Genomic DNA, 23,978 nt, shown 5'->3' with positions numbered 1-23,978 from the left:
TAGCACATCTTGTATCTTTGTGGTTTAAGGAAAAAAACTATGATGACAGAGGGGTTATATATAGGGTGGGTTTTGGTTCTGTGTTCCTCTATACATCAACAATGGACAATGATGAACAATGTTAAAACATCAAGAGACTCAAGGCTTAAATAAAAAAATTGAACTGATTTGTGTATGCCAAGATTTTGTAGTGAGTTAGACACAAGGTAACTTCAGGCTCAATTATCCGCAAGAACATTAAGAAACTCTTTAGGCAGCAAGAGACCTTCTTTGAGAAACAATTTCTGCTAGAGGCCTTAGAGGTCCCAGATCTCAGCATATGAAGCAAAAGAATTGCTCACTTGCTGTTTATAGGTAAGTGAACACCGCCTCAAACATGTCTCTAGTTTCATTGTTTCTAGCCCTTGTCAGCCACAGCCAAATTAACTGAGAGGGCCTTTCCTTTCCTGGAGAGCCCCCCCTGACAACTTTTCCCTTGCATATGGCACGTGCCTTCCCAGTGGCTCTTGGCTATAGAGCCTTCCCATCTCAAACATATCTTTGATAAACAGTTTCTCTTCTTGCTAAATTTTTAATAATAACAACACTCCAAACAAAAAACACCACACCCTTGGAATTTGCTGAATTTATGTAAATATTGAGCTTCACTCCAATCCTGGCATTGCTTTGCCTTCCTATGTCTTTCTGTTGCAGCTCCTTCACTGAAGTCTTGGTTAATGCATCAAATTGTATTTAGGCTGAGTTCCTCTTGCTGTTACCAGCCTGGATGATTCGAGGCAATATCTCTCACCACATAAAGATCTTAGCAGTAACTCAGGTAACTCTTCAATTTACAGTGACACTGGTCAATAACACCTTTCAGGTACAAGCATATGAAATGCTAAGCATCTGTTCATTGCCCAATGAAATCCAATTGTTAGTCTGCAGCATATTGCTACCTCATCAGATGGCCACTTAACACTATTCCAAACCTAAGTTACATTCATATGCTAGAAGATTTAATATGCTGGCTGTTCAGCCATAATAGTGTGCAAATACTATTTTGCTATTACTGGTTCCTGTGTTTTAAACAAGCACAAGTTATACGAGCATATTTGTGTGAGTGAAAAGGTGATTATGCTTCTCATTATATTACTTGATATTTGTTGACTGAATATTGCTTTTAGCAGGTAGTAGCTTTATGCTTGTGCTGTTCAGAGCACCTGATGCTTAGCTAATGCTTAGGAAGTAGCAAATGTAGTGGCTGTGGTATGTGTTCTAAGGGCTCTGGACTCAATTAAACATTTCTCTTGAGGTTTCCTGTGTTTGTACCCTTTATGTTGGGCAGGCTACCTCATGTATGTTGAGGTACAGAGGACACAACTCCCCACTAGCTACCTTCTTCTGAAACACCTTAATTCCTGTATTATTCTATGCAATGCATGATATCATGCGTACCGTGGCTAAACTGTACTTGGGACAACTCGTGTAGATTGTTGTTATCACTTCAGCCTGTATTTCCTCTGTTCCACTCGCTAGGCATATGAGTGACTAGCTGGAGTACTATCTGGGGCTCTGTGTGTGTGCATCCTAGAACAGCTAGCTGCTCTCATCTACTCTGCCTTCTTGGCTGTCTCCCTGATCTTCCATTCCCCCTGGCCTGACTGAACACGTGGCCTACAAGCTGTAAAGTTTGTTCTTTAATTCTACCTAGTAAGCAAAAGCCCGATTAATATGCTGTAATTGAAGTTAGTTAAGTGAAACTGCTTATTTTCTGCAGGAAGGATGAGGAGAACAAAAAGCACCGGGTGCAAACTGAAATACAAGACATTTTGTGTAAACATAAGCCTTTTTTACTGAAAAGGTGATAAAACACCAAAAGCCCAGAGAGGCTGTAGTGCCTTGGTCCTTGTAGATACTCAAATTCCGACTAGGCATAGTCCTGAGTAATCTGCTGTAGATGACCCTGCATGAGCAGGACAGCCAGACTGCCAGCCTCAGCTCATCTCTCGTGCTGTCACACTTTCACAACAAGGCACGGGTTCATTCAAAAACACTCACACTGCTCAAATGTTTTCTAAAAATTTGACACAGCCTCTCTGGAAATGGGGTGTCATAAAGTAAATATTTCCTGAGCTTGTCAATATAGAGGGAAATATGTGACTCAACCCAATACTGATAAAATTTAAACTGCTGTCTGACTACCCAGCAGTCACCTACGAGACTAGGAGAACTGCTACACATTGCCTAATTAAGAATATGTTATTAACTGCATTAAATGAATGAGATAATCTCCATCACTCATCTTTACTGATTTTTATGTGTTTAATTACAGTTAACTCTTTTCAAGAAGGTTCTTTCCCTGTGACTAAATCTGGAGGATAAAATTAAACATCAGCACACTCAGTGACAGAACTCCCCCCAACTTAATTTGAGTCAGGATTCTTTGCATGTTTGACATACTGCCAACTTTTAAAAGTCTTTTTTAACAGTGTATTACTTGGAAAAAATTCATGAGGAATGTGGATTTTGGTAAAGTGTGATGAGTATTTTAGTTACAGTGAAAAAAAAGTTTAAAATTCTGAAATCAGTGCAGAAATCCAGTTTTATTTCAGTTTTCTTCTTCATTAGCTACACAGAATACTTTGGAATCTGGACATTAGCTGAATTAAGTATGATTAGTCTTCTTAAACATCAAATCTCTGTGGAATCAGTTTTGAAAATCATCATGCATGAAGCATTTCTCTGCTCCTATTTAAAACAGGATCTGACAAATTAAATTGTAAAAAAAAAAAAAGGTAAAAAAATGCACAAAACTATCAAGATGGCCTAACGCATTAAAACCTAAAAGACTTAATTAAAAAAAAAAGGCACTGCTGTTAGTTGTATCTACTGTACTACCCAGAGGTACAAGTGACTGGAAGCTTGGAAGTTTATATAGTTACTAATTACATTGAAAGCATACATCCCCATAGGTTTATTGAGAAGAATCAGATGATGTTTAAAAACCCTATTTCTGATATTCTCAGTGTGATAACCAAGGTGGAGCTTAAAAGGCGCTATAATTAGACAACCAGCTACTTAATTCTAACAGGAGCCTAAGAAAAGGCATCTAACCTCTGAAGCAGGTTATGGCACTAGTTAGCTTAGTGTCCCATAATTGGCATTTGCTCGAGGAAACTGTGTGTGGTCTGGAGGGTGCCCTAGAGTACTCCGATGTACAAGTAATGAAATGGATCTGGCTGTCAGCCTTAGCCATGCAAGTCTTCTGTCCCTGGTTAAACATTCAGCAGGTCTTATGCAAACGCGTGCTGATGCTTCTCAGTTGTTCTCCTGCGGCACTCCTGTAGCCTAAAAGGAAAGAGGAGAAGTTGTTGCTTTAAGGAAAGAAACTGTCACTGACTATTTCATGGTCTCGTTGTGTACCTTTGTTCTCAGAGTAGCTCCTAAAAATACCTGGAGTGTATGTTTTCAGTGCTCCTTGACAGAGTTTTGTAGAAGGCACCATGTGACAAAAAAGTCACCCTGTCTATTGGCTCTGGGTGACCACGAGTAAGCTCATGGCAGAAGGGACTGCTGAGGACTGCTTCCTACTTCAGACTATCTTGTCTCCCCGATAGCCTGCTCTACTTCATTTTGACAGAAACTGCTGGAATGTCCAGCTTGGAAGACAGGCTGCAAACAGATACTGCCTCCCCCTGCAAAATTCCTGGCAGAAGAAACTGGTGTGCTGTGACACCCAACACAAAATCACATTTCTGTCAGTGGACTTTCCTATCAGTATTCTCATGTTTTGTACTTAAATTATGCAGTTACTCCAATGGGCAAGTCCTTTGACACACATACTATTTTTTTTATTAAGCCCGTATAACTTACTGTGTGTTTCCTGGAGAGTTAGTTAATCAAGAATTCATCATGGCCAGAGGCCAGAAATCACAAGGTATTTACATGTGTCTTTAATCCACAAAATTAAGACATTAATTTTAGATAAAATTAAAAAATTTTAAAATTTTATCTACAATAATTAAGACAAAGAGGAAGAACTGAATGTGCTTTTGTTCAGCCAATCTTCTCACTCATAAAAGACAAACAAATTACATTACTCTCTTGATATTTATAACTTATAGATCTCTGCCTCCCTGGGTCCTTCTGTGATCTGGTAAACAGAAGAAAGTTTGCTTTTTCAGTCTGTTCTCCAGAAACCAAGTCACTGAGACCAGAAGGTTTTTGTAGCATGAAGTCATTTAGGCAGCTGAGTGGTCCAGACTTTCTACCACCTTCTTGTTTAATGAAATTCCATTTAGAGGAATTCATGAAAGAGACCCAACGATTAAGATTTAGCTCTTTCCTATACGCCAGATCCACTGCCCCATAAATGGTGAAAACACCGCCAGATGGTTACAGATCAGAGCAGGGAAACACTCCAAGCCAAAATACCCAGTCTCGCGTACTATCTTAGGTACTAAATATTCAATAAAGAATTAAAAGAAAAAGACAGAAAACAGACACTGAATCCTTGCATTCATTTTGTTCAGAATTCTTCCACGTTAATTACCCTTTAAAATCTGAACTATAAATTCAAATTTATTTCTCAAGGACTTTTCAAACTTGGGAAGGCTAAAATTTCTGTTTCAGCTGTTTGGTAATGTGGCAGGCTTCAGAGAAATAATTTACATGGTACTTGACAACTATAAAAAAATTTAAATTGATCTGACTAAGGACTCACTCTAGGAAACTCCTGAGCACTGAATTTCTAGCTTCAAGGAAAATAAAAGTGTTCAGTATCAAACAAAACTAAACAGTGTTTGAACATCTGTGGCTGAACATTGAGAATCAGTCTTTTCTCCACAGGTAAGTAGTTATTTTTCCCAATGCATGGAATAGTGCTGAAAGCCTGTTAATGTCTCCCACATGTTCCAGCTTGGTTGCTCCAGAAATGGTCTTAAGATTTCTTTCCTATCCAAATAAAATCACCCATTGCCCAAGAATGCAGACAACAGACAACTGGCCTACTCTTCCTCTCAGATCATGTCTTACTCTGTGAATATTGTGATTATGAAGAACTGAATTGATTAAAGAAGTATTTACAGTAAGCTACAAGGTTTAAAACCTCTTGAAATGTGATCCCTTTTGGCAGGACAGTTTAGGCAGGAAACATCACACCTGACTAATGCTGGCCAAAACAATGTGCTACTTCACACTTTCCATGGGCTAGGTTGTATTTACCATCATTTGTGGCCTGAAGGTGCTTAACTAGTAGCAGATGTCTCACTAATCCTCTCTGCTCAGAAGGAGAGGAAGGCAACAAAACAGGGAACTCCACATAAGGGAAGTGCAACTTGACCAATCAAAGAGTACTTGAAAACAGTTTTTTTCTGATCCAAGAGGGGAAGGCCCAGGAAGGGCAGAGGTGCTGACCCTCCTGCATGTCCCGGGGCAGGGTCACCGCAGGCTGTGCAGGCCGCAGGGCAGCCCCTTGTACCCAACCCCACAGCGCTCAGAGCCCAGGGCTGGGTGAGGAGCCCCTCATCTTGTACTTACGCAGACAGTCCTTTCTCCAAACTGGCTGTAGAAGGTCATCGTGACTTTGTGCTTGTGCCCAGTCCTCTGATCAAAGGTGTTGCAGGTGTCGAAGGGTGGGCTGTACAAATGCAGGCTGACAGCAGGCTCTGTGTGGCTTATGTTCTCCACACGGTGCAGGCCAATGGAGTCTACACCAGCAAAGGCACAAAATGGCAAAAAGAAGGTGTGTTAGCAAGAAGATCCAATGAGATCTCAATTGCCTAGAAAAAATACTTTTTAAACTGTAATTCATGAGCAAATAGGCATGGCCACACTTTTATGGGCAACAAGTAATTCAGTACAGGGAATTTGACTGGTGTTCTCTAGCACAGATTTCTAAATACAGTGGTAATTCAAAATGTGTTATTGCCTTCCACAGTTCATATAATTTCTAGATTATCTGCCACAGGATAAAGGCCAACAGAAATCCCAAGAAAATTAAGGAAGACCGTACTGTAAATATTTTTCTAGCTCTCATTCCCAAAGGATTTCAAGCTCATTTATTTTCCTAGGAGACCTGTTGCTCTACATGCTTCAGAAGCAGGAAGAGGGCAAAAGCTTTTGTACTTCTTTACGAGTAACAACGATATCAGTCACACTGAAAGTCAGCTACGTGCATTTGGGGCATGGACTTATGGGTAGACATATGGTATCTTCTACTGCAGGCATCTGTTTCCTAATGAATCCTTCCAGTTTATTGGTTTGGAGAACACATTTTTCATTTGCTTTCGCTTTCCTATAAAGCAACTAATCAATAGTGACTGACACACTTCCAATCATGACTGAATAGTAAGCATAATCAAGCTGTTACAGAAAAATGTCAGGTATGAAGAATCACATCCATGAAACAAAACGTCCATTCTACACTAAAATGGAGGTTTTGAGTTACTTAAGAGAGACCTTGAATTTAATTATTTATGACTCTGCTGTAAAAACATAAAATAATGAATTTATGATCCTGCTGTAAAAACAGCTCAGGCCTTTGAACTTGAATTTGTTATATAATACCTGGACGTGTATTGTGCAACATAGCCATGGTACCCTGAGAGTCATGAGTACACTCTTAAGTCTGATTGGAAGCCCAAAGTGTTGTTAACATACTTTGTCTAAATAGAGGATGTAGCAGTTGGGGGAAAGTCCTTTGCTCATCTAACGGAGAACTCAAATAAACAGGGTTTAGTTGTTTCTGACCCTTATGTACAAGAGCAACCAAGAAGCACACAGTAGAATCATGAAGGCACTTGCTATCAATGTAATTATGGCAATCAGCACACTGTCAGTGTTTTCCTTCTGCTTGTTTAACATGTTCCTTTTAAACCAAAACATCTGTTATGAAACATGGCAGAGATCCAAACAGCCTCAGAGGACTGGATACCAAATTTGTTTTAAACAACTGAGGAAGCTTTGGGTAAGATGCACACAGGCTGCAGTTGTTTGCATTGGAAAGGACTGCATATGTAGGGAAACCTGACTGAGGTGGAGACCCCATGTCCCTGGCACAGGAGCAGCAGCAGATGTGTCAAGCCATTTCCTGCCCTATCAATTCAGTGTTTTCATTTAGCACGGCAAAGCTTCAACAGAGGGCTGCAGAACACCAGTCTTTCTCCTCAGTGCCTTCACCCTGCCTAAGTTCCTAACCCAACATGAATCTCCCTCTAGCTGGGAAGTTCCCAAGGTCAGCCCCTCTAGTGTTTTACCCATGACATGTAAAGCAGATGACCTCCTTGTCTGCTGCTTCACCTTTGTTCTGTTGAACTCAAAGTGGTCCAGCACAATGTGCAGGGTCTTTCATAGCACCAGCACACATTACACCCAGATTGCAACTCCAGGATGGTCTCCAGCAAAGCAGGAGGTGGTAATAGTTACAGGTACATGTGATGATGGCATGGATTTAGGTACTTAAAGAGCCTTACTGATGGAATCTTAGTCATTTGCAACATTGTGTATTTTTTTTTTTTTTTGTAGATTGGGAATTTCAGTTTTGTTCACGCTGCACTTCAGCACTACAGCCTTTTGTTGATTTGAACAAGAAGTAGCACTGTCACAGGTTTCTGTTCCTGGCTGGACAATTTATTTCATAGACAGTTTCTACAGTTTCACCATAAATTTTCCATGACTGAGTAAAAGGATTACTTCTTTGAGAACAAAAAAAAAAAAAAAAAAAAAAAAAAAAAAAAAAAAAAAAAAGGCAAGGTGATCAAGCTATCTAAACTTTGCTTCTCTTATTTCTTAAAAAATGCTATACAAGTTTATATTTACAAGCAATTACACATAATCATCAGGGGCACAATACTAAAGGCTGTTTGGACGAGAGGAGATACCCAGTATACTATTATTATTATTGCTACAAGCAATTGCTACAATGTTTTAAGAGTGAGTGAAAAGCACATTTTTGATGCGGTTGTTTATTTTACTGAATCTAAATACAGGCTTGTGCAGAGTCTAAAGAGTCACATTCTTAAACTGTGTATACAGCCATAGGTATTATACTGTTAAATGTAGGAGACAAAAGCAGATGAACTCTTCCGTTAGGAATAAGACTCATGGACAGATAATTGTCAAAACAAGCTTAATATCTTACCATTAATGTAGGCACATTGATTTTCCCTCAAAACTCGTTCTGATTTCTTAGTCATTTCACCATTTCCTTTTTTCTCAGGCCATTCAAACAGAGTCTCCTTTAGATTTCCCTGGAGGATCTTCATAAAGCAGTGTGAGTCAGTGTGATCATGGATACTGCTATATATGTAAAAAAAATAACCAAACTCAGTGTGATACGCATATTTAATTTCAGAGCAAGACAGACAACATAGCATATTGTATGAGGACAAAACCTTAGAATGAAATTCCATTCCACAAGGGACGTGCATTAAGGGATGTCTACTTACACTGCTGCTATGGTAATATATTGAACTAAGTTCATATACAGCAGGATTTGGAGAAAAGTCAGATATTGGTCAGCCTATGACTTCAATACAGAGAACCACAAAGAAAGTCTGGAGAAAGGAGTAGGGCTGAAAATTTCTCCAGAATGCAAAAACTCTTCTGGGCCAAGAAACAAAACAATGCTTCTACCATGATCCCAGGAAAAGGCTGACATAAACTTGCAAGTATACCTGATCTCTGCAAATCCACCATGCTCACTTCCAAAATATGAAGAAATGAGCTAATGCTGCTTAACTTCTATAGGCCCTTTACTGCTGGGATTCACATGCATTGTTGAAAAAAAAGCCATACTTCTCACTCTGACAGTACTAAATGCAACCAGCGATACTAAGCTGTTAATTTCACTGGCATTTTCATGTTAAAACTCAACAGAATCTGGTAGGATTTGTTTGCTTTCTTGATCTCTCTTCTTGCTCTGAAGCATGTTTTATTTGCCACATTTAGAGATTACATATGGGTTAGATATTTAGTTTAGTATAGTTAGTTTAGTTTATTTTTCTTTTAGTGCAGGAGTAACTGTTATAGAAGTAAACAGGATTAGGACAAAGGGAGAGCTCTCCACTCATTGGGGCAAAAGAGAAGAGGGAATTTGACCCTCTGAAGTACAGTGCTAATAAGTTTCAATCAAAAACCTGGTACTTTTACATTACTGTTTCTATTCAGCAAAAATTAGGATTTCTTGCAAACAGAGATGCTGAGAGAGCAGGGTTTGCTTCAGGCACAGAACACTTCACAAATGCCACTTTGTCATGGTCCTTCCAAATAACATGAGAAAATCTGACCTTCTTCTTGCAGGAAGCAAAACTAGCTTGTCTCAGTCTAGCTGTAACAAATGCCCATCCAACTTGAACACAGTTTAACGTAAATTACAGGCTGTGTGGGAATAGCCTAGGAGGAGTAGAGGTGGTGAGCTCAGTTTCTGTATTGCTCTGAGTTTCATATTATGGCATCCTCTAAAGAATGCCGTACATGATCAATTGCAACAAACAAACAAACAAACAAACAAACCCCTGTTCCAACATCTCCTTAGCTTTTCTATTTAGATTTGAGAATATTCAGTCCAAAACCTGCATATTTGCTATTGCATTTTTTGCTTCAGCCCACACTTAGTGAAAGACCTTCCAAGAGACAGATCCTGCCCTGACATAGTGTAGGACAACACAACCAAGTGTACAGTCTATGCACATGACTTGGGAGGCCACATCAGCATTATGATCCATTTTGAGGGAAGAGATGAGATGCACAAACCTAGAGAAAGCCAAACAGTTCTGGAAAGGGGCTCCCTCCTCCCCATCGGTAGTCCTAAGCAAAATCTACTTTTCTCATCTTGCCACAAGGCAGATTTAAAAACCCTGAAAGAATGAAGACTATTTAAACTGCACCTAGTCCTGCTTCTGAGGTCAGGTGTTATATGGGTCTGTTGAATGGGACAGGTTGAGCAGGGTCATATCTCTGGGACTAAAAACAGTAGAGAAGCTTAGCTTTTGTAGAAAAACAAAGCATTTTTGAAAGAGTGCTTTACAAATGGCCATGGACTACAAACTTGCAAAAGTTACAGCAGGTATTCAGGACTGCTATACTAATACAAGCCCTGCACTGCTTACTTTCCAGACACCTTCTGATAGCTCCCATAGGACTTATTTATTTTTCCTCTATTTTGTATGACAAAGATACAAAAGATGGGGGGAATTTATATGTTTGCTAAAATCATAGTTTTTAAATACAAACCTGCCATGACCTTCACCCCAGCACAAGATCATCAAGTTGAACTTTCCATTTCCATTGTCCACAAGATTTCTTGTGTACCTGAAATACAAAATGTTTGCTCTTAACTGTACTAATATGTCTATAAAAGAGAAAATTATACAAACATGTTTATGGAAGAAGGTTGTGACATACAAAAACTATTTTTCTTCTGTTTTCTTGAAATGTAAGTTTTACTTAGAAAAAATGAAATTGCATTTATAAGTTTGGCATTTTTTGGTAAGAAATATTTTTCTGGGAAGGAAAAGGAATATCTAATATTTTGAATACTATTTCTTTTGAATTACATAGATGATTGGAGTTTGGGAACTGTGAGTCAGACTAGAGTGGTAGACAGGATCAAATCAAAATGGTTATTGAATGAAGTCACTTCAGCAGCTGGCTTATAATTAGAAACAGAGGACTGCAATGAAACAAGAAAAATACATAGTTACATTCTTCTGCAGCTCCTTTTCTGATATTCTTGGCTTTCCTTCTCTTACACAGAACTCATTTGTACAAAGCCAAAACAACAAAGAATGAAGATGCCAGACTTCCTGCACATGGTCCTCCCACTCTGTTCCTGAAAGTTCCATGTCTTGTATTGTAGCATTTTTGTGTGGATAAAGCACCTGTGAGGGATGTTTTGCCAGCATCTACTTCTAAACAAAGTTTATTAGAGCAAAATTTCTTTTCAAATAACATCTTGTGTTTGTTTCCTTTTACTCTCCTTTAAGTTTCCCCTGAACTCTGATCACCTTGTTCAATTGAAAAGTCCACTAGAGAAGGGATTTGGATTTTGCTCCAGCTTCCCATAGAGTGACCCTTCTGATCTGGGTCTGATGCTATGGTACAAGTAGCTCAGTGAGAGACCTTCAGATTTAATTTTAGCAGTAGCCATGAGTATTTGCACTTTGCCAAGTAAAGAAAATATTTATGCCTACCATGGTATGCCTCAGTCTCACCTGAAAAATGCAAGCAAGGGCACACAGAAAGTGCATTGATGTCAGTTGAATACTTTCAAATTAGTATCCCCATAAGTCCACTCTATTTTACTCAAGAAAGGATGCACATAAAGAACTACTTTCAAAGGAAACATCTATATCTATACACTGCCTCTCAGTGCATCCACAATGTGTACATATATTACGTAGACTTATTTCTCCTATGATGTCAGAAAACAATTAATCAATGCTGGCATTTGACAAGACTTCTCAAGCACTGTTATTTCTGTGCAGGTCTGGCTGACAAAAATAAATGTATAAATACCAAATAATAAATAAATATATAAATAAAAGGTTGCCACAACCAATGTTAACACACTTTGTTTTCCCGATTCTTGGTTTCCTATGTTCTGTTACAAATGTCATTATTTGTTCCAAATGGAATATAGTCACAGAGAGGTGAAAGGAGGCTAAAAAAGTCAAGCTAGAATGATGCTGTCACAATGCCACAGTTAACAAGAAGTTTTGAAGTTTGAGGTGTTTGAGTGGGGTTTTATTTCTATGTTTGTATTTTAAAGAAAACACTCGAATAAAATGCATTTATCTTGAAATTTAAAACAGCGAAGCCAACAGCGGCAGACATAAATCAGTCGCTGGCAGAGCAAGAGGAGTTAGAACCCCAACAGGTATTTTCCTTCCAGCCGGTGAGCAGCAGCAGAAAGCCTCGATCTGCCCTGCCCCGGGGCAGCTCCCGGCCCGCGAACACGGCAGGGCGCGCAGAAGGCACCGGCTCGGCCACAGACCCCGAGCGCGCCGTGAGTGCTGGTCCCTCTGCGCGCCCCCCGCGCTTCTCCCGGGCTCCTCCTCCCCACCTTGCGGTTTATCGCTTATTTCGGGCTCTGCGGCACGCCGCTGTGTCTGCCCGGGCCATCGCGGCCCCCTGCCCGGAGCGGGAGCGGCCGGGGGCCGGGTGCGGGGCCGCCGCCCGCCCGAGCCGCGGGGCCGCCATTGGCCGCGGCCGCTCCGCCCGCTCCCCGCCCCCGGCCCCGCCGCGACCCCCGCCCCGCGGCCTCTGCCCCGCGGCCCCTCGGCGCCGCCGGAGGAGCTGTCGGCCGGCTCCAGGCGGAGGCGGGAGGGGCTCGCCCGGCGTCCCTGCTGATCCCGGTCCCCGTCCGCCGCTCTGCCTCGCCGCGGCCGCCGCTTGCGCGGCCGGGGGCTCCCTGCTCCGGGGTGTTCTCTACCTGTACTGGTCGAACTTGGCGTACTGCAGCCACTCCTCAGGGTTGCTCTCGTACGACTCCATCAGCGCCTGGACCTCGTCCACGCTGACTTTATCCTCGGCGAATATCTGATGGAGGATACGGATCAGCTCCTCCAGGCTCCGCGCCTTCCACGTCTCCGTCTGCACCGGCTGCTCCATCATCGCCGGTCGCTCCCGTGCCGCCTCCAGCCGCTGCCCCGGGCCGGCCCCCGCCGCCTGCCTTTATGCGCCGGGAGGCACGGCGGGAGCTCACCACCGCCCCGGCGGGCGGGCCCGCGGACAGCTGCCCGTCCCCGTCCCCGGGAGCGCGGACACCGACCCTGGCGGGCGGGAGCAGCCGGAGGCGGCTGCAGAGGCTCCTCCACCGCTCCTCACTCACTGCTGCTCCGCCGGAGCCCGGGGAAGGCCGGCGGGCGTCTGGCGCTCCGGTATCCCGGCGGGGGAAATAGGAGAAGTGGCTATCGCTGCCGGGCGGAAAGCATCTCTCTCCCTCTGTCGGGGAGTGCGCTCTGCCGCTGCCTCCGTTACTCACACGTTGGTTTGAAAAAATACATCTAAAAGCTCTACTGAAAGCAAAACAAGACACACAGCTATTTCAAGCACACAGAAGATTGCTGCTGGAGATTGCTTACAGACAGCCTGCCCATTGATAGTGCTGTTTCTTGAAAGCCAGTGCACTCTGCAGGAACAATTAGGGCTGCCGTAACCATTAGCACTCAGAATGACACCCAGAAACAGTGAATGGGACAAAACAGACTGTGCTAAAACAACAGACCGTCCTCACGCCCCTCAGTCTATCCAATCTATATACTGGCACCAGAACAAGTAGATACCACACCAGCCGTCTTCCTTCCACTTCAGCTGTTAATGAAATCTGTTATTAGTCTGTTATTAGTTGTAATTAATCTGTTATTACTTTTAAGAGCTGTTATTAGTCATGAATTCTGGCAAATGAATTCACTATACACCATAGAACACTATTTGAAGAAAATCCATCTATTCTTTCTTAAAGAGAAAAAAGGTTCAGCTCTTCAGGTCTGCCTTATGATATGGCTCTGGAAGTAAGCAGACTGGTGGTGTGGGGTGCTGTAGCTCTGAGGCTCAAAGGTGCTCACAACACTGGCAACTTGCAGTTTCCCTTACAGACAGTTTACCTTAAGGGATTTTTAGCACACCTGCATTCTCTTCCCTCTCCCTGACCTGTACATGAAAGTACAGGCATGACAAAAAGAAGTGCCATTAATAAAGTGAATATAGCTTGAGAGGCTGAATGAATTTCTGACTTCTCTGCAGTTGGGAATACTTTCCCAGTTTTAAATGGAGCTGGAATCTAGCAAACTGGAATTAAACACAAATCAGTGTACTGAATAGGTACATTTTTAGCCATCACTCCAGAACCTCTCCTGGCATACTGAAAGCAGACCCTGCTTTAACAGTATTTTGAAAATTATTGTTGGTATGTGTGTGAGAGAAAGAGAGAGAAAACTGCAATAATTTCAAGATTTTTTTTAAGGTCTGAGAGAACCTAAGACTATCCCAAATCTCTTAAACACAACTCTTGTGCTGATCTCAGCAGCCATGTCCACTCTTCTGGGCCAAATGCAGGTAATGAACAAGCATATCACTTCCCTAGGTAACTTTTTCAAATTCACAATTAAGAATGAGTCTTATTTCTTAACAAAATTTGCCTTTGTTCAATGTCAGCTCTTGGTTGGTGCCCTCCAAGGATTAGACGGACAAGTAGCACATTTTTCAGTACACCTCAGAAGTCTCATACAGCACCATTAAAACTGCTGTAGGTTACAGAGAGTTAGAATTAGTGTGAAATACCCTGTCTTTTATTTCAAAGGCAGAATTCACGTTCTTTTGGCAGCTGCTGGAAGCACTGCCCAAAGGAATAGAACATCTTTCAAGAATAAAATGTAAGAATCACAGTTATGGGTTCTGAAATGCAGCATGAGGTAACTTTTCAAGTATTTTTTGTCTTATTCTGATATTCACAGGATCTGACAGAAACTAATTTCCAGCAGCTATATTTCTCTGTTTATTTGTACGCTTGTGGTTGGAGGTATTTTCCCTGGTATTTAAATCCAGGGGAAAAATAGTTATGCCACTGCCGTTAATCCCTGACACTTCAGTACTTTGATCCCTTTGCCAAAAAGTTGATGAGGTCATTAGTTAAATACTGCTAGTAAAAGAACATTTTATACCTCCCTCTATTACAAGTAAGGGATCAGGCTGGATCTACCTACTGCAGTTTACAACTGCTGCTGTTTATTACAGTTTATATAGTTATACTTTTTATTTGCTTCTATTCAAAAGTGTTTACAGTTTTTAATTTGGAATTGTTCAACCTACTTTTTGATCTCCAAAATGTCTACAGGAGTTGATTACTTGACTGACTGAACACCATTAGGAACAATATTTGTGTCTCCAACTTGTGCTTTTGCTTATGCCCTATTAACAGAAATGGCACAAGGGTCTGAGCACATACAGCAGTTAACTGTCACTGAATATTCAATATAAAAAAGAGAACACTGAAATCCACACAGCAAAAGAACTGTATTTACATTCTCAGTTGTGATTCTGCATAAGGAGACTGCAGGACTTTATGTGCTTTTATTGCTGGAAATCATACACCTGAAGAAATGAACTATTATATGTATTTCTCAAGTATCCTATTAAAAACTTGTCTTGGAGAATAGGTGTTTGGACTTTAACCACAAAACCTTTGCTCTATGTACAAATGCCGAAGCACTCTGCTATTACCCAAAAGACAGGTATAAGAAAATCAAGCAATCGTTTGACGCGACATCTAACTCCAGGAGACACTTACTAGCTGAAGTGCTCAGTCACTTACTGGCACATCATCTCCTACTGGGGTGCAGCTCACAAGGTTTCTCTCATGCTTTACTGAGGAAAATCTTCAAGTCAGATCAATGGAATTATCAAACTGCAGCATTAGACACTTTGCACCATGTACTAGGCCTGCAAATGTAGCTTGTGATTGTACTTTATTTTATATCTTGTAACTCCAAATAAAAATTGTGAGCTAGTTGAAGGTGGGATCCAAGATGTCTACATGACCAGACTCTTGCAGCAAACAGCTATGCTGTGTCTCTTTGGTCTGTTAGCCTGGCCAGGCAATAGCACTTCAACACCCTCATGGGTACTTACACCTCTTCTTCCAGATGAAATTATTTCCACCCCTTTTACTAAGTCACCTCTTTGTTAGGTCTCTGTTCACCTAAGTTTCTGATGTTTGTAGAGGGTTCTAAAGAGAAAACCTGGATCAGCAATTGTAGTGCAAGATTTGGGGCTACATGACTCAATGTAGTCATGAATCAATGTATCAGTGCAGCTGCCCCTCAGTTGTATAAAGTGACATTGATCACTCAGTATGCAGGTGATCTTTGATGAAAAACTGCTGCATGCACAGCAATTCTCAAAAAAAGCTTGAGAGCAATTGCATCAAATATCATGCAGTTAAACACCATCTTCAGGCTAAAAAACATGAAGTAAAACACGAGTGAAATGAGGATGCCACAAACAAAATCATGTAATTCACTGAAAAAACCAGCAACTACTAAAGGGCATGGGCTCTGCTGAAGGTAAAAGCAAACTCCAAACAATGCACTGAAGAGCTGTGTGGCATTAAACCTCACACCACAGAAGGGACTCTTGGAAGAATCAGTCTGATCCACTTCTGGTGGGGAATGCATATGCTATAAATAAAATACAAAATATTGACATTTTTCTCTGCAAGAAAGAGACTTAAATAAATTTGTGGTCTTTTAAAATTTATGATATTTACATGAGAAAGCCAAAGTACTGGCTAGCCTCCACATTAGGAACATTGCTGTGCACTTTTATGTGGAGATCTTTTTTCTTTCTTTGAGGGTTCCCATTAGGAGCTCTTTAGGGTTATTAGTTCTGTTACCAAACAGAATTCAAGGGAAACATCTTTATCTGCTTTAAATAATATACTGATATTTGCAATTGGAACATGTTAAGTCAAACCTTTTTTTTAAGGTTAGGCCCTCAATGCAATTATATTTTAATGGCACATAGTGTCAGTCTAATTGATACATACACATTGTATAATTTTCATGTGGAATCATTCCATAAGAAGATACAGAGCAAGGATTCCAAGAGTCATGTACTTTTAAAAAAAAAAATTATTAAGTAATGTTCATCATCTACTTTTAATAAAGTAAGGTATGACAGTGCCAAGACATATAGCTAGTACCTTGCCACCATCTATATTCTGCATATTTAACAAAAAATGTAGCTGATTGTGGCTATTGGTAGGCATTTAGGGCCTATCAATTTAGTCATTTAGAGACAATTGCATGGAGGGAATGCAGAGGAATAATTTTTTAAAAATTCCTAGATTGTTCTTGAAGTTGAAGAGGGACCATGTTTTTTGTCCCAAAGTTTAATTCTTCTTATTGCACATACAAGGGATGAAATCTCACCTGAAATTTCACCTGTGTACTGAGCAACAAGTATCCCAAGGACTGATCCCTGGCACCATCACTCATTGATGAAATCTGTTCTGTGCAAGAGCCAGCTTGCACAGAACAGATTTCATCAATGTTATTTACCTCCTGAACTCTGTAACAGGCCGATCACATCCCATGTGCCCACCAAAAATGGTACCTTGACAGTTCCTGAATTGAGCACAGGCCAAAACCTGCGCCAGCAAGTGTTCTAACAACCAGCTGTACAGATGACTGGGCTACAGTGTCCCAGAAAATTTCCTGGCACTACCAAGTCTAGTGACATAGATGTAGTGTGACAGGCTTAACATTAAGCCTTTAACATACTCATTTTGGTCTCAGTCAAAAATGTGATTCAACCTTTTTTAACCACCTATTTTAGGAAGAAACAATCTCTAAATGAGCTTTTGTCGCTCTAATTCTGACTAAAAGAGGCATCTGACATCTCACAACGTTTTTGCTATTAAAGCAAGAGCAAAGTGTGGGGTTTTGTGACGTTTAGCTTTGGAAGCATATTAAACATGGTATTAACAAAGCTGAAGCGTGGTCTTTGCAAACAAGAAATGCATTTTACAGGTTTTCTTGTCAAACGTTTTTCTTCTCATGATGATCCAATACAAAACAAGGCTGAAAACCTTTTATTTTTTTAATGCACATTGAATTTTATACAAGCTTGTAATACTCACAGTCCTCATGAAAAACTCCAGAGTTAAAGGAATTTTTTCTCCCCCCTTTTTTTTTTCTAACCCTCAAGATCAAGATGTTGTAGTAAGATAATGTCTTGAATAACATTTGTATTATATCTCTGAATAACCGAGACTTCAGGGTAGTCAAGAGCAACGTAAGCTAAAAAGCTGTGCAAACAAGCAGAATTTGATTTGCAAAATGAGAATGAACAGTGACAATTGGTAAATAGAAGCTGCTTTGGCATTGGAAGGAGTTGGAAAAATGGATGTGTGGATTTCCAGCCCCCTCACCATGACTTTACTGTGTATCAGTATATTCAGGTTTGAGTTGTGGGGATAGTTAATACAGACACATCTTCTGTTAAGATCTAAGCAGTAGTTTTCTGAGACTTTAAAGTCCTGGAAATGATGACATCTGCTCAGTATGCTCACAGGAGGCACAATTGTGTATTTTATAATTTCACTCTTGATGTAACCTAAGTTTCATTTAGCTTCTTCAGGTTTCCATGTGCATTTAAGACTAGTTCAAACTACAAATTAGAAACCTATCATTAAAGCTAGTCTCTAAACCATTATAATAATTAATAAAAGTAGTGTCTCACAGTGTGAAGGGTTTGCATCTGGTGAGTATTAACTTGAAACAGGGTAAATGAATTTTGCATAGAATTACTTTTTAATATCAGGATGTTGTGAAGTACTAGGTCTTTCATAAAAACAGTGTAGTAACTTCCCTTTCCAATACTTATTTCTCAGTCTTTAAAAATTATTTATTGATTTTTTTCAATTTGTTTTTTTCTGTTAATTCAGCAGTTACATTAAATCAAGTGAATTAAATTACATTACAAATATTGGCAGTTTAGTATAGTAGCGTATCGGTTGAGCACAAAACTCTGAGTAAATCTAGACTTTAATTTTTTGTTTTGTACAACTCTCACTGATCTGTCCAAGAGACAGTCTTTACTTTCATGCCCTTTTTCTCCCACTCTAGCAATTGAAGTCACTTAAATGACACCAAATGCAAAGAACACAGCTCATGTTCTACCTGGGCTTCTTATGTTTCCAATTTACTGGAAATATTCTTTTCAAAGAGAAAAGCATATCAGGACAATCTATGATTTTAGAAGCTATAACTGTCCCTTTTTAAAATAGGAGATTCAACATGTCTCTTGCAAGTTCTAAAAGCAATGTACTGGGAAGCACTTACTTGTTTACTTGACACATAATTTACTTGAAATGTTTGCAGTATGGTTTGTTACTTAAGAATACGAGCAAGGAAAGTTTTCTGCCACCTAAAATCACACCTCAGCTCCAGACAGAGTCCATGGTCCACAAAGAGCTACCAGAGGTAAGTACTGACCACCTCCCTGATGCAAGGTACAAACCCAAAGGGAAAATGTCAAAAAGGAGGACTCTCTCTGTAAAGAAGGTACGGAAGTTACATGGGGGAATTAGCAGAACTGGAGCTGGCAGTCAATAAAAGGAACAGAATAAAGGCAGCCGCTTAGGAGCATTGAGAAAACAGAAAGCAAGGGCTGGATCAGTAAGTACTCGCTGTATACTGGTAAACTAGACCCCAAGAAAAAATTACTTGGGGTTGGAAAGAAATTAAGAGCAGAAAAATGCTGAAGCAACCAGCAAAAAGCAAGTACTGTTGAGGGAACAAGCTGAATCTTAGATAAATGAGTAATTCAAAGCTTCATGATTCATTTATCCAGGTCCAAAAATGCATGTGGTAAAGGAGGAAATCCAGACTATTACTATGGGTTTTACATTATTGGATTATCACAATTTGAGGAATTGAGGCAAACGATTTTTTATTCAACTTCAGAGGATAAAAATTATTTATAAATTCAGCATAAATGACAACCTTCTATAATTAGTTGGCAGACACAATGCCCTATAGTTCTTCAAGATCTCAATGTCTTTTGACTTTCTAAAACCAAAACACAACGCCCCCAGTACACACACACATCAACCTTCTTGCATCACGTCTTAAGAGCACATTTGCAGTTTATCAGTAGTTTCATTTGTTAAGTTCAAGTGAGGTGAAAGGCACCAATAGAACATTCTTTAAAGAGAACCAGACTAGTAGCTTATCTTAGGTAAACATACTGTCACACGGGAAAACAAACTACTTATATTTGTAAGGCCAGCATGTGGACATACTATGAAAAAGATTGAAAAAGAGTCCTAGATAAAACTATGCAAATACCTTTGTCCTTGTGTACCCTCTAGTGGCTGTCGAGGTTATGCTGGCGTCACAGTAACTAAGCAGGCAATGTCCTCAACCGGACAGAATCAGAGTGCTTCCCTCTGCAACAGCTCTTTTAAAGAGATGGAGATTCAGGAGATCAGGGTTCTGAGCAGGCAAAAGTATGGATATCTGAAGTTTAAAGTTTACAACAAATTCTGCCTTGTTAGTTTAATGAAGTGAACCCAAGTTTTCCACTTACAAAGTGCCAAGATACATCAAGCAACGCATACAGCAAGCATTCAGAGCATGTGCCTGTGTAACAGCGGCATGTGTGCACGCTGCACGCAAACTGTCAGCAAGTTAAGCTGGGTATTACTCTTCCAGGTGGAAAAAAATCCAATACACAGGCTGCAGAGACTACATAAGAGCCACTTATGTACGAAATAGCAGTTCCAGACTACAGTAAAAACATTATTTAAACTAGAAATGGCTGTTTTGTCTGTATGTGCTGAAGAACTGGATTACATCAGGGACAAAAACTGTTATCCAGTATAAGAACATTTTCCAAGCAAACAACTAACATTTAATTTGGTTCAGCTTAAACAAACACATAAGACTGTACAACAGACACTTCAAATAAACCCACTAAAAATCTCCACCCTCAAACCCAAACTCCCCAATAAATAAAAGCAAAGGTCAGCACCCTAGCCAAGGTACAAAGTCCTCTCAATAATGGAAAAAACCTCACATCAATTCTCACAGCTATGATTTAGCAAAGAATATAAATTGCATGCTACTGTTTAGTGGACCACACAGCTGGTAAAACATGAAAATTAACAACAGTCAAAAAGAGAATATATAGAGGTTTTAGCAGCTCATATCTACTTTTTCAAGAACTCTAAGTGCAACATGTAGCTACGTCATTCAGCTAAAGATGCAAGTCATTAAGCAGTGTAAAAAAAAACAGCTTGAGAACTGCTGAAGTGTTGAGCCTTCAACAAACCATTAAAAAATTTGTGCAGGAGGGAAGCATTGTGAGGCCTCTCATAATGTGCCATCCTAAATTAGGTACTCAACTTACCAACAGGATGAAGGCAAAGGGTGGAGTAATTAAACTAGATAACAACGCCTATGTATTACAAGGAAAAAAAATCAAAATACTGTCTTGAAATAATATGAGATAATGCACATTCAAGATGAAGATTTCACAAAGAACAGGATGCACACCACAGATGTAAAACACACAAGAAGTAAACTGAATCCCAGGCTACATGTACAACAGACATTACTTTTAATAAAAAGGTTCTCTTATCTTCAGTACAACATATGGACAGAGGTGTCCAGTCAGTCCTGCAAACAACTGAAAGTTTCCCTTCAGATACAGCAATTAAGTATTCAGCAACAAGAATGCTGGCTCTACTGTACATGGCAAGTGCAGGTGTTTTTTCTGTATCCCACATGTACATCAGAAAAAACGCCATGCGATCGTATAGCCTAACCAGGTCCTTGCTTATTCATCTGCACCATATGTTCATAGGCAGCAATGCAAAAATCCCTCTTTCTGTGTGTTTACAGCTTGAGTTTAAGTTAGTCCTTTCTCCGTTTTTGAAGAGAAAACCTGAACAACTGTGTGGCCAGTCATTCATCCCCATGCCTGAGTTTTGCAATAATGTAGTACAAGCTTGCCATCACTTCCAAAACACTGCAAGAAAAACAAAAAAAAACAGCTGTTACTCATGGGCTAGCATATACATGAAGCAAAACAAAAAGCCTTCCCATCAGATAAACATGTCACGGAATATTGTCATGAGAAAGCTCCCCATTACAGTGAGAGGCATGGAAACACACTGCACATGAAGGAATGCATTTCCAGAGACTGCATGAAGTCACATCTCTTTGGACCCCGTTCACACAGAGCAGTAAATATCAATTACACTACAATTAAATGCAAGCTATTACTGCTAGGGGCAGTGGGAGATTTCAAGGGCCCGAGGCGTGCAGGCAAATCCTGCTAAATGCATTTGGAAAGGATATTCAGGATGAAAGTTACCTCATAGAGGGTCCCCACTTCCTGGTCTGGAGACGGAGCAAAAGACTGGTTTACGTATATGAACTGCAAGAAAATGAGGGAGAAGAGATGGAGATAGCACAGGATCCCACTGGGAACAGAGAAGAATCATTCTGCAGTCAAAAGTTCTGCTATTAATCTTTAAGCATATAACAGAATACGACCAGTTACTATCATTTTCACTTCAGTGTGGAGGAGCAACAGGACTATGAGGAGTCCCCTCTATCTGACCAGCTGACCAAGCCAAAGTAAACGTGCTGACTTCCTTTTCCTGCAAGCTGACCCATTACTCTCCCATACAGCTGCACAAAGGGTTCAGCTCTTGCTCTTATTTCAGCCCAAACCACTCACTCACTATTCCATATTTGCTCAAGTAGAATGGCCAACACAGAAATAAGAAACATCTTGTTCTATTTTCAAGTCATCCTTCTAACTTCCTGCTCCAATAAATACATTTACATGTATAGGACCTAATCTCAATGACAAAGAGGGCCTTGTGATCTGCTGTGTGGGGCAACAGTGGACACTGGGGTATCATGTGCTATTTCCTAATAAAAGATATAAAATTCCTAGGGCTTTGTTCTTGAAGCATAGCCTTAGGCTTCAGCCACACAGGAAGGCTACGTGCTCCTGGGTTTTTTTGTGCTGAGGTAATAAGATGATAGTCACGGACTCCAACTGTTGAGAATGTCCTTGGTCAGCATCATACTTATCACTCTTCTTTGAAATATTAAACTATGGAAAAGCAGATCCCTCATGATTTCCAAGTGAATCAGAAGGCCAGTGCATTTATGCCTATATACTTAAATAAGATCTTCCAAACAAAGAATAGAATGAATTCGGCTACACTTTAGTTGACTGCTTTAATGAGGCTAGCTTTAACTGCGTATCTTCAATAAAAACTTTGGACTGTACTGAGAGTTCACTGCAGAAAAACAAAATCAGTGCAAGTGTATTTCCAGCTCTTCCAGTATTATCATGAGGCCACTTTGGCTAGTCACTTCCGCAGGAAGGAATCCATAAATAACACTGGCAATCTGCTGCCCAAGGACAAACACCTCCCAACTCCCCATTTTAAAAGCAAAATCACTCCTATGACAGTAGCTGAACTATTTTAGATGTGAGTTCTGAAGGAAACAGACACTCAGATTCAGGAAGCTGATCCCAAAAACCTCTGGACTGCTTCTCCAATACTCTGTCTCTATACCTAGTTCCACCAGGTACTCAGTGCCTAGCAATGTTTCCCTGGGACACACGGCTGTCCAGCATGCACACAGCTCTGCCTGACAGACACCGAGAAATACAGACACTACAACAAGCCCAAAGGCCAGGGCCGAGCACACCCACCCTGTGCTGTACATACCCACAGCGTACTGCACACACCCACAGCTCGCTCTATATTACATCCTAACTCTATTTGGAACAGTTCTCTCGGTGCTGCTACTCCAGGTTTCCTGCAGGCAGCTGTAGCCTAGATTCCAACAGTGTCTTTGCAGGTTTGACAACGCGGGCCCTGCGCACTCAGCCCCGCCCAGTGCCCGCTCGTACCAGCTGCTCGGACGCCATCAGCTTGAGGAACTTCTTGATGAAGTCCACGAGGCCCTGGATGGTCCGGGTCCGCTCCACCGCCCACTTCTTGGTCCTCATGATGGGGGTGTCGCCCACGGCCTTCAGCAGCACGTCAACTGCGGGGAGCGCCCGCCGCGTCACAGCGGGCCCGTCCCCCGCCGCTCATAGGCCCGCGCCGCCCGCCCGCGCCGCCCATTGGCCGCCACACCTGCCCGTCACCGCGCCCGCCCGCCCGCCCCCGCGGAGGCCTCCCACCCCATTACTTTTCTTTTTCGCGTCGCCCGCGGGCTCTTCGGTGCCCGGCGACCCGGCCGGGGGTGGGCCCGGTTCGCCGGGCCCCGCCGCGGTCCCGCCCTCCGGGGCCTCCTCCCCGCCGTCGCTCCGGCTGCCGCTCGGCGCTGAGGCGGGCGGCGGCTGCTCCTCGGGCTCCGCCATGATGCCTCTGTTGCGCTGGCGGCAGGAAGTGACGCCACCCAGGGGCGGCCTCTGCTCCGCGAGGCGTTTTGTCCCTCGTGGGACGCCGT

The 23,978-nt window shown here is 41.4% G+C and overlaps 2 protein-coding genes across 2 annotated transcripts; both read right to left on the bottom strand.

Annotated features, from left to right (window-relative positions):
* Positions 1-2,566: 2,566 nt before the first annotated feature.
* Positions 2,567-12,641, bottom strand: CDO1 (cysteine dioxygenase type 1). The gene is made up of 5 exons (XM_063180927.1): positions 12,416-12,641; positions 10,216-10,293; positions 8,123-8,280; positions 5,521-5,690; positions 2,567-3,330 (listed from the first exon to the last, which is right to left on the bottom strand). The coding sequence occupies exons 1-5, from the start codon at positions 12,595-12,597 to the stop codon at positions 3,301-3,303; spliced, it is 618 nt and encodes a 205-aa protein (XP_063036997.1). The 5' UTR covers positions 12,598-12,641; the 3' UTR covers positions 2,567-3,300.
* An 8,444-nt stretch (positions 12,642-21,085) lies between these two features.
* On the bottom strand, positions 21,086-23,889 carry ATG12 (autophagy related 12). The gene is made up of 4 exons (XM_063180928.1): positions 23,718-23,889; positions 23,434-23,570; positions 21,868-21,930; positions 21,086-21,519 (listed from the first exon to the last, which is right to left on the bottom strand). The coding sequence occupies exons 1-4, from the start codon at positions 23,887-23,889 to the stop codon at positions 21,460-21,462; spliced, it is 432 nt and encodes a 143-aa protein (XP_063036998.1). The 3' UTR covers positions 21,086-21,459.
* Between the last annotated feature and the right edge of the window lie 89 nt (positions 23,890-23,978).

This window comes from Melospiza melodia, chromosome Z, assembly GCF_035770615.1.
Source record: "Melospiza melodia melodia isolate bMelMel2 chromosome Z, bMelMel2.pri, whole genome shotgun sequence".
NCBI classification, from domain to species: domain Eukaryota; kingdom Metazoa; phylum Chordata; class Aves; order Passeriformes; family Passerellidae; genus Melospiza; species Melospiza melodia.
Note: the sequence above shows the minus strand (reverse complement) of the source record. Positions and strands in the feature narration are given on the sequence as shown.

What these genes read in the sequence shown, in the direction of transcription:
- ATG12 (XM_063180928.1), bottom strand. Translation starts at nt 23,889, where the DNA reads ATGGCGGAGCCCGAGGAGCAGCCGCCGCCCGCCTCAGCGCCGAGCGGC. An exon ending in GGGCGACGCGAAAAAGAAAA is followed by an intron (nt 23,571 to 23,717) that starts GTAATGGGGTGG and finishes CGCTCCCCGCAG; the next exon opens with TTGACGTGCTGCTGAAGGCC. An exon ending in AAGTGGGGACCCTCTATGAG is followed by an intron (nt 21,520 to 21,867) that starts GTAACTTTCATC and finishes TTTTTCTTGCAG; the next exon opens with TGTTTTGGAAGTGATGGCAA.
- CDO1 (XM_063180927.1), bottom strand. Translation starts at nt 12,597, where the DNA reads ATGATGGAGCAGCCGGTGCAGACGGAGACGTGGAAGGCGCGGAGCCTG. An exon ending in GCCAAGTTCGACCAGTACAG is followed by an intron (nt 10,294 to 12,415) that starts GTAGAGAACACC and finishes TTTGTATTTCAG; the next exon opens with GTACACAAGAAATCTTGTGG. An exon ending in TCAATGTGCCTACATTAATG is followed by an intron (nt 5,691 to 8,122) that starts GTAAGATATTAA and finishes TTGCTGGTGTAG; the next exon opens with ACTCCATTGGCCTGCACCGT.